Here is a 10,871-nt window from a genome sequence, read left to right as displayed (position 1 = left end):
CACAACCACAGCCCATGGTTGTTGGGAACAGGCTCTTGTCCATATCATCATGGGGACAAGGTGCTTTGGGGTGGGGGGGGCAGAGCTCCCTGGCCCAAAGCAACCCCCCCATGTTGAGGGCATGTGGCCTGATATGGTTCAGGAAGGCGCCCCCCCACCCATGTCCTGACCTGCCAGGCTGCATGCTCGGATAAGGTTCTGGTATGGACTGTGGGGGGTCACCACGCTGTTTTTTATGTTTTTTTTGGGTTCTCCTTAAAATCTATACCAGACTAGAAGGGCCTGATGTGGATTGGTTGGGACCCCACGCCGTTTTTATTTAACATTTTTGTATCGCCCGCAATGGTATTGTATTTCCGGCAATTTAAATGTCATTTTTATATTTATAAATGTCAGTTTTGCTGCAGCAGGTTCTGTACATGGTACAGATGCTCCACTTTACAGGCAGACTAAGGGGACCCCCAGTAGTAGTTTACAGAAGGAAGATAAAAATAAGCTTTCTTTTCAGCACACAGGAAGTTACGAGGACACTGGATTTTTTGGCAGAATCAACTGGTATTTTTTGCAGAAAACTAAAGCAGACACCACATCTTCAAACTGATTATCTCCAATGCATTTTTTTTTATTAAAGACATTTTAATTATAAGCAATCATTTCAAATATAAAATCCAGTCTTCCAGTTTTGTTTTTATCCATAAATAAACATCCTACGCCTCAGGCATGAAAATAAATGACATTAAGTGGAAGGACCGTCTACCTCTATTATGTGACAGTGATTTTCCTGCTAGTGGCACCATAATCAGTGTTATTATAAGATTTTTTTTTCTTTTAATGAAAATTTATTTTTTAAAGCTTATAAAAAAAATTAATTAGCACTGAAATAATGATCACATGGCTGTCTCCATAAATAAAACCATGTTATTATTTTTTTTTTTTTAAAGTAAATTTGCCTTAGGATTAGGGATAGGAGGACAGCAATCTGCATAGCAAACTTTGAGGTCGATGGCCCCATGGCAACAGTAGGACAATGTCATTGATGTAACATGGCCCCATGGCCACAATAGGTCAATGTCATTGATGTAACATGGCCCCATGGCCACAATAGGTCAATGTCATTGACATAACATGGCCCCATGGCCACAATAGGTCAATGTCATTGACGTAACATGGCCCCATGGCCATAATAGGTCAATGTCATTGACGTAACATGGCCACAATAGGTCAATGTCACTGACGTAACATGGCCCCATGGCCACAATAGGTCAATGTCATTGACGTAACATGGCCCCATGGCCACAATAGGTCAATGTCATTGACATAACATGGCCCCATGGCCACAATAGGTCAATGTCATTGACGTAACATTGCCCCATGGCCATAATAGGTCAATGTCATTGACGTAACATGGCCACAATAGGTCAATGTCATTGACGTAACATGGCCCCATGGCCACAATAGGTCAATGTCATTGACATAACATGGCCCCACGGCCACAATAGGTCAATGTCATTGACGTAACATGGCCCCATGGCCATAATAGGTCAATGTCATTGACGTAACATGGCCACAATAGGTCAATGTCATTGACGTAACATGGCCCCATGGCCACAATAAGTCAATGTCATTGACGTAACATGGCCCCATGGCCCTAATAAGTCAATGTCATTGATGTTACATGGCCCCATGGCCATAATAGGTCAATGTCATTGACGTAACATGGCCCCATGACTATAATTGATCAACATGGCCCCATGACTATAATAGGTCAATGTCATTGACGTAACATGGCCCCATGGCCATAATAGGTCAGTGGCATTGACACTAATATGGCCATGTGGTTATATTAGGTCAATGATGTCACAAGTATTCCCACCCCTTTGTGTATGTGCAGCTGAGGAGTGGAGAATGGCCTGGTCGCATTTGATTGGGCTAGCACTGGCAGCTCATTTCAGAGTTCTGCCAAACTTGGGTTCAGACCAACCAAAGTGCATCCCTAGTTCTGATATAGTTTTATACTCTAAGCCCCTAACTCCAACCATATTTTCTTTGAATATTTGGTCCTTCCTAGAACTGTAGGTCATATCGTCTGCACAGATTGTCATTGTCCTTCTTATGATTCATCACCATCTCTATTCCAGTCTATATTATACACCGTCAGATGAGTTTCATGGTGAATTTATTGTCCTCCGGTGATGAACTTGCCCGAGAAGTCCTGGGAATATAATCTATGTTAGCTGTGTGTTTGATATTTCCGCGTCCACGGCTCCAGAGGAAGATGAAGATGAAGCAAAGCGTCACAGAACTGATGAAGGGAAGGATTCCCCCAGCCGTGATAACGGCCAGAAGATGACTGTGGACAATGGGGAGGGGAGAATAGACTGTGCTGCTGTTGAATGGTGAGACCTCCAGGTGAATCCAGGCAGAGTCATTCCCTGCAAGGTTGGTAGCCAGGCAGAGGTAATCCCCCGTGTCTAAGGTTTGCACTGGAAGAAACTGGAGGGAACCTTCTGGTAGGATGGTGATTCGGCCCTCTTGTTGCTCCACCGGTTTTGATGGTTGTGATGTATTGGTTGTTCTCCATTTTTGAGAATCTTTTACTAACTGCACTGACTCTGTTACCTTCTCTGTAGAACCTAGTGCATGTTGAGGGAGTTCTGTATCTGGGCCATCAAGGTGTGTGGATTTTGTGTCCATGGACCATGGAACTTGTGGTAGCACCCACAGCGTAGAGGGTTCAGGTACGCCCTGACTCTGACAGCTGATAGTCAGCCTGTCGCCCTCCTGCACCCTGAACTCACGTGGACCTTGTCCTATTATCTTGGGTGGTTGGCAGGTAAAAAACTCTGGGCATAGCAGCTCTGAGTGGTCTGGGATAACCATCCCCTTCAACGAGTCAGGAGCTGAGCACACTGGTGGCCTTCCTCCAAAATGGATTTTATGGTGCAGGAGCCAACAAAGACGGCAGTCGCACGACAAAATGGTTCCAGAAAGTAACAAAGTCTCCAGGACACCAGGGGGAGGGAGGGCATTTTCTTCTACCCATCGAATCGGATTGTCTGAAAGATCTAACACACGGAGGTGGTCCAGGCCATGAAAAGCATTGGAAGGTATAGAACTAAGTCTTCCACCAGACAACCGTAACTCCTCCAACCTTTTCAGATCACAAAAACACCCTTCAGTAAGGAAAGAAATGGGATTTTGCGAGAGGTCTAACCTACGTAGGTAGACCTGAGACCTCAGTGCTTCCTCTGGGACTGACCTTAGGTTGCAGTTTGTTAGTGATAGGGAGGTAAGATTGAGACTAGTCAGACTGTGTGCTCCAAGGTTTGCAAGAGAAGGCCAATGGTCTATATCTAGTACTCTCAAGGATGGCATGTCTGAAAACGAGAGATCACGTAGAACTGTGCTGGTCACTCCACCCAGTCTTAGTTCAGAAAGCTGGGGCAGGGAAGCCAGAGCCAGAGAAGGTACACTGCCCAGTTTGGTTTTCTCCAACCCCAGTCTCTGCAGTAGTGATATCCCCAGGAAGGCTGCGGGAGATATGAACAACAGAGGGTTGTCGCTAACCTCCAGGTGTCTAAGCTCCTGCAGGCCACGGAAAGTCTGATCCAGCAAGATGACCAACTGGTTTGCTCTGATATCTAACCAATTAAGTCCTGGCATTCCCAAAAAGACTCCTGGAGACAGAAGCTTGAGCTGATTGTGGTGCACCAACAGGATGCGCATTTTTGTCAGGCCGCTGAAGGCTCCAGGTTCTATGCGGGATAGCTGGTTGTGGCTCAAGTCTAGTTCCTGGAGATCCTGCAGGTGGGAAAAGGTCCCGTGCTGAACTGACCTGATCCGGTTATAACTTAGATCCAAGAAATGGGAAGAGCGGGGGATCTCCACTGGAACCAAGCTGAGAAGACGATGTTTGCACAGGGTGGCGTTGTCGTGAGATGGGCAGTCGCATGTAGGAGGACAGCAGATGCATGACTTTCTGAGCAAGATCCCAATAGTCACCAACAGGACCACCGGCTTTAATGTTAAGTTCAGTCTCTGGGTATACTTGCTTGTCCCCATCTTCACACAGAGCACATGGAGGGAGCATGGGCCGGAGTACTCATAATGTGTAGCTGTGCTCTATCGATGATGACACAGACCTGGGGGTTCAATAACAGAGAGATTTAGACATCATGTTCTAATATAGAAGCACATACCTTGTCTTATCTTAAAGCATGACTTTTAACCGGTAATCATGATGACATTGGTCCAGCACTGGGCAGCAGGCGGGTACAGGCAATACTCCCATACCAGGCCCCATCAGGTCAGCAGGGGGTTTGAGCGCTTTAACCTATGTGTCATTTATTGTCTGTGTATGGCCAAATTGTTAGTTGTAACCCATTTATGGTCAGCCTGTCCCCCATAGCCGTTCGTAGCCAGTCTGAGCCCCATGATGAATAATGGCCAGGTTGACCCCTATGGCCATTCTTGTCCAGCCTGCCTCTTATGGCCATTCGTGGCTAGTCTGAACCCTATGGCAATTCATGCCTAGACTGACCATCATGGCCATTAATGGATAGCTTGCCCCCATGGGCATTCTTAACCAGCCTGTCCCCCATAACCATTCATGGCCAGCCTGAGCCTCATGATGATTAATGGCCAGAGCTTGACTCCTTGGCTATTCATGGCCAGGCTAGCGTGCCCTGGACATTCATAGCTAGCTTGAGCCCCGTGACAATTATTGGCCAGATTAACCCTCATGGCAATTCATGTCTATTTGTTTCCCCATTGTCATTCTTAGCCAGCTTGACTCCCATGATCATTAATGGCCAACCTGAGCCCCTTGACACTTAACAACCAGATTGACCCTTATGGCTATGCGTGGCTAGTTAGAACCCCATGGCAACCCCCATGGGCATTAAAGGCTAGCCTACCCCCCCCCCCCCCGGCTATTCATGGCTAGCCTGAGCTCCATGACAATTAATGGCCAGATTGACCCTCGTAGCCTTTCCCAATAGCCTTTGTTGGCCAGCCTTACCTCCATAATCATTAACAGCCAACCTGAGCCCTGTGACAGTTAATGACCAGATTGACCCTCATGGCTAGTTTGAACCCTATGGCAACCTCCATGGGCATTCATGACTAGCCTGTCCCTTATGGCCATTCATGGCCAGCCTGACCCCCCATGATCATTACTGACCAGGCTGGTCCCCACTAGCCATTCATGGCCAGTCTGCCCCCATGGTCTTTAATGGCCAGCCTGAGCCCCAGGGTGAATAATGGCCAGATTGACCCGATGGGCATTCATGGTCAGCTTGTCCGCTGTGAACATTCAAGTCTAGCCTGTCCACCTCTCTCTGGTTTCACCACTCATCCTGCTGCCTATGCAGTGTCCTGTCACCCTTCCAAAAAGGAAGCTTGATGCCCCATAACCATCCCCCATAATATGTGCATCCAACTTGGTTGCGTATCGTGCAATTTGTTTGGCCCTGGGCTGGTGGAGGTCTGTGAGGAAAGGCTTTACAGGTCCACATTACTTTTAATGTCAGCCCTACTGACCAGGGAGCAATTTTGTAATTTCTGATAATTAAAGAGACAGTATTTTCCAAGCACTTATATCTTTAGTATTATCACCTCCTTTACTTTAATCATTTTTCATGATAATTTATTTTTATTTTCATTCCAGTGACACCGGTTTTCATGTTCAGGAACATGTATGTGAGAGTTACAGCTTGTACTATGCTATGCTAATGACTTGCACAACCTGCTCATATATATATATATATATATATATATATATATATACCTATTGTATTGTATTGTATTTTATAGCCTGTATCATTGGTGCTCTGTGTAACATAAACAACTGCCATGTTTTTAATTTTTACTTTTTTTTTCATTGCTGGTTACATACAGTGCCATGAAAAAGTATTCATATCCCTTGAAATTTTCCACATTTTATCATGTTATAACCAAAAACGTAAATGTATTTTATTGGGATTTTATGTGATAGACCAACACAAAGTGTCACATAATTGTGAAGTGGAAGGAGAATGATAAATGATACAAATAAATATGTGAAAAGTGTGGGGGGGGGCATTTGTATTCAGCCCCCTTTACTCTGATACCCCTAACTATAAAATCTAGTGGAACCAATTGCCTTCAGAAGTCACCTAATTAGTAAATAGAGTCCACCTGTGTGTCATTTAATCTCAGTATAAATACAGCTGTTCTGTGAAGCCCTCAGAGGTTTGTTAGAGAACCTTAGTGAACAAACAGCATCATGAGGGCCAAGGAACACACCAGACAGGTCAGGGATAAAGTTGTGGAGAAGTATAAAGCAGGGTTAGGTTATAAAAAAAATCTCCCAAGCTTTGAACATCTCACAGAGCTCTGTGCAATCCATCATCGGAAAATGGAAAGAGTATGGCACAACTGCAAACCTACCAAGACATGGCCGTCCACCTAAACTGACAGGCCGGGCAAGGAGAGCATTCATCAGAGAAGAACCAAGAGGTCCATGGTAACTCTGGAGGAGCTGCAGAGATCCACAGCTCAGGTGGGAGAATCTGTCCACAGGACAACTATTAGTCGTGTTCTCCACAAATCTGACCTTTATGGAAGAGTGACAAGAAGAAAGACATTGGTGAAAGAAAGTCATAAAAAGTCCTGTTTGTAGTTTGTGAGAAGCCATGTGGAGGACACAGCAAACATGTGGAAGAAGGTGATCTGGTCAGATGAGACCAAAATTCTACTTTTGGGCCTAAAAGCAAAACTCTATGTGTGGAGGAAATCTAACACTGCACATCACCCTGAACACACCATCCCCACCGTGAAACATGGTGGTGGCAGCATCATGTGGTGGGGATGCTTTTCTTCAGCAGGGACAGGGAAGCTGGTCAGAGTTGATGGGAAGATGGATGGAGACAAATACAGGACAATCTTAGAAGAAAACCTGTTAGAGTCTACAAAAGACTTGAGACTGGGGTGGAGGTTCACCTTCCAGCAGGACAACGACCCCAAACATACAGCCAGAGCTACAATGGAATGGTTTAGATCAAAGCATATTCATGTGTTAGAATGGCCCAGTCACAGTCCAGACCTAAATCACATTGAGAATCTGTGGCAAGACTTGAAAATTGCTGATCACAGACGCTCTCCATCCAATCTGACAGAGCTTGAGATATTCTACAAAGAAGAATGGGCAGAAATGTCCTCTCTAGATGTGCAAAAGCTGGTAGAGACATTCCCAAAAAGACTTGTAGAGAAAGGGGGTTCTACAAAGTATTGACTCCGGGGGGCGCCATACAAATGTCCCCCCCACACTTTTCACATATTTATTTGTATCATTTATCATTCTCCTTCCACTTCACAATTTTGTGCCACTTTGTGTTTATCACATAAAATCCCAATAAAATACATTTACGTTTTTGGTTGTAACATGACAAGATGTGGGAAATTTCAAGGGGTATGAATACTTTTTCAAGGCACTGCAACAGTGCTGCTGATCTCCTGCATCCTCTTTGCAACCACTTCATGTCTACGTCCACTCCAGCAGTGGCTGCTTTCTGGTGCAACCACACTTATAAATATAAAGGAATCCCCCCCGCCCCCCGCTCAGCCGTATACCCTTTAGTTATTACCATTTTTGGTGTAACTCGTACTGTGACCATATCTGGATAGAGGTCTGAGATGAGGTGGATGTCCTGGGACAGTTGGCACCTCTGGGGCAGGTTTCCTGACGGTGACCATCGCAATGGACCATGCCTGTGTAATGAAATGGCCACCTGTAGCCCGTGTGACACGGTGACAACGCTGAAACACAATTGGGAGACAGGGAGAGAGCGTTGTCACCCACTTACAAGAAGGACCTTCATGGCGGAATCACCAGGGATTGAAAATGTCTAGTCGACGGGTGGGCAGAAGAGGTGGCCACCTTGGGCGCTTCAGCAGGAGGGGGGGGCAGCAATCAAATATGCAGCCTGAAGTAGTTTGAAGCTTCCGCTTTATGTTCTAGCATTGCTTGACACCCCCCCCCCCCCCCTCTAAGGCTGCATTTACACCTGAGCTTAGCATCTTTGAGCCCTTTTCTGGCTTTTTTTTTGCGTGTTTTTATACAGCGTTTTTGCGCTTCGGCGTTTTTTTTTATTAGCCAATAGAGAAAACTATCATCTGTTGCATCATTTGTTGCTAGGTATTTCAGCTTTTTTAGTTTTTCCACTAGCTTTTTTTTTGTAATTCTTTTTATTAATTTGTTATTGTTTTTTTTTCCGTTAGGGTAAGGGGTTAGAGTCAAGGTTAGCATTAAGGTTTTTTTTGTTAGGGTTAGGGTTAGGGTGTGAATAATACTACTACTACTACAAATTACAATAATAATAAAATAAATAATAATTATAATGATAATAAATTAATAAATAAATGTAAGATAAATACAAAAATAAATAAAAATAATCATAAATAAATAATAAATTCAATAAATAAATACTAAGTAATAATAAATAAATATTTAACCCCTAACCTTTACCCTAACCCTTAAAAAATAAAATAATAATAATAATAATAATAATAAAAGAATAATAAATAACTAAATACCCTAACCCTAACACAAAATAAATAAATACATTATTATTATGATTATGATTGTGATTATTATTATATATTATTATTATTATTACAAATAGTAATTTATTTTTGTTCAAGTTTGGGTGTTTAAATATTATTATTTTATTATTAATATTATTATTATTATTATTATTAATAGTAATGTATTATTTTTGTTCAAGTTTGGGTGTTTAAATATTATTATTTTATTATTAATATTATTATTATTATTATTATTATTATTAATAGTAATTTATTATTTTTGTTCAAGTTTGGGTGTTTAAATATTATTATTTTTTTATTATTATTATTATTATTATTATTAATAGTAATTTATTATTTTTGTTCAAGTTTGGGTGTTTAAATATTATTTTTACTATTATTATTATTATTATTATTATTATTAATAGTAATGTATTATTTTTGTTCAAGTTTGGGTGTTTAAATATTATTATTTTATTATTAATATTATTATTATTATTATTAATAGTAATTTATTATTTTTGTTCAAGTTTGGGTGTTTAAATATTATTATTTTATTATTAATATTATTATTATTATTATTATTATTATTATTATTATTATTATTATTATTATTAATAGTAATTTATTATTTTTGTTCAAGTTTGGGTGTTTAAATATTATTATTTTATTATTATTATTGTTATTATTATTCCTATTATTCTTATTATTAACAATAATATTAATAATAACAATAATAATAATAATTTATTATTTTTTAAGGTTACTGGTTATTGGTTAATTATTATTTATGTATTATTACATTATTAATTTATTTTATTTATTTATGATGATTTTTAGTTATTTGTGTATTTATTTTCCATTTATTTGTGGGAATAAAAACGTGGCAAAAATGCTTGAATCTGCCTGATACGAGCTACAAGAAAAGCTCCAGAACTTTTTTGAGCTTCAGGCGTTTGGATTCAGGTGACTTGGAGTGGAGATGTGAATCGTCTCCATAGAGAATAATTGATTTTTTTCTCCTCCAGCGTTTTGGAGGTTCAAGCTACAAAACGCTGAGGTGTGAAGGGGGTCTGACTTCATCTACAGGTCTTACCTCCATATTTCTGAGTTGGCTCTCCTCCTCCAGTGACTTCAGTGGGTTCTCCGCCGTTCTCTTTGCATTATCTGCGATGTGATCTTTCCATGTGCCCCTCCTGGCGAGCGTTCACCTTCTTTTTTTTTCGTGTCACAGAAGCGGAGAGGAGAAAGTTGCTGTCATCCTCTCCTTAACTGGGTTTTCTGTTGCCACCGGAGTGAAATCTTAGCATTCCTCCTGCTGAATATTTCATCTGCTAATTTGGTTGGATCCTGGCTGACGGACGGGTGGGCGCGGGGCCGTGACACCAGAGGGAAAAAATTATGAAAAGGACGAGATGAGGTTTCCGGCACGCTGGACTGAGTTGTGATCAAAGATCAGCCGAGCCGCATCTCTGAGCCGCAGAAAGAAATACTCCGGAGAGCGACCTTGGAGCGGGACGGAGGGGTCGTTTGGAGGCTATTTATAGCTGGAACTAGACACCAGGAATACTTTAGAAGACTACAAAGGGGCTCATCTATCATGGGGGGGGGTCATCATCTTCTGTGCCCCGGGTTATGGTCAACACCTGGGAGGGGTCATCTTTTTCTGGGCCCCGGGGTATGGTCAACACCTGGGAGGGGTTATCTTCTTCTGGGCCCCGGGGTATGGTCAACACCTGGGAGGGGTCATCTTCTTCTGGGCCCCGGGGTATGGTCAACACCTGGGAGGGGTCATCTTCTTCTGGGCCCCTTGGTATGGTCAACACCTGGGAGGGGTCATCTTCTTCTGGGCCCTGGGGTATGGTCAACACCTGGGAGGGGTCATCTTCTTCTGGGCCCTGGGCTATGGTCAACACCTGGGAGGGGTCATCTTCTTCTGGGCCCCGGGCTATGACCAACACCTGGGAAGGGTCATCTTCTTCTGGGCCCCAGGCTATGGATAAAACTCGGGAGGGGTCACCTTCTTCAAGGCCCTGGGTTATGGTCAACATCTGGGAGGGGTCATCTTCTTCTGTGCCCCGGGCTATGACCAACACCTGGGAGGGGTCATCTTCTTCTGGGCCCCGGGCTATGGTCAACACCTGGGAGGGGTCATCTTCTTCTGGGCCCCGGGATGGTCAATACCTGGGAGGGGTCATCTTCTTCTGGGCCCCAGCCTATGGTCAACACCTAAGAGGGGTTATCTTTCTCTGGGCCCCGGGGTATGGTCAACACCTGGGAGGGGTCATCTTCTTCTGGGCCCCGGG

The 10,871-nt window shown here is 43.0% G+C and overlaps 1 protein-coding gene across 1 annotated transcript; it reads right to left on the bottom strand.

The window, feature by feature from the left end:
* Positions 1-1,926: 1,926 nt before the first annotated feature.
* On the bottom strand, positions 1,927-10,616 carry LOC141116677 (leucine-rich repeat and immunoglobulin-like domain-containing nogo receptor-interacting protein 4). The gene is made up of 2 exons (XM_073609068.1): positions 10,212-10,616; positions 1,927-4,062 (listed from the first exon to the last, which is right to left on the bottom strand). The coding sequence occupies exons 1-2, from the start codon at positions 10,614-10,616 to the stop codon at positions 2,155-2,157; spliced, it is 2,313 nt and encodes a 770-aa protein (XP_073465169.1). The 3' UTR covers positions 1,927-2,154.
* Between the last annotated feature and the right edge of the window lie 255 nt (positions 10,617-10,871).

Source organism: Aquarana catesbeiana, linkage group LG13, assembly GCF_042186555.1.
Source record: "Aquarana catesbeiana isolate 2022-GZ linkage group LG13, ASM4218655v1, whole genome shotgun sequence".
Classification (NCBI taxonomy): domain Eukaryota; kingdom Metazoa; phylum Chordata; class Amphibia; order Anura; family Ranidae; genus Aquarana; species Aquarana catesbeiana.
Note: the sequence above shows the minus strand (reverse complement) of the source record. Positions and strands in the feature narration are given on the sequence as shown.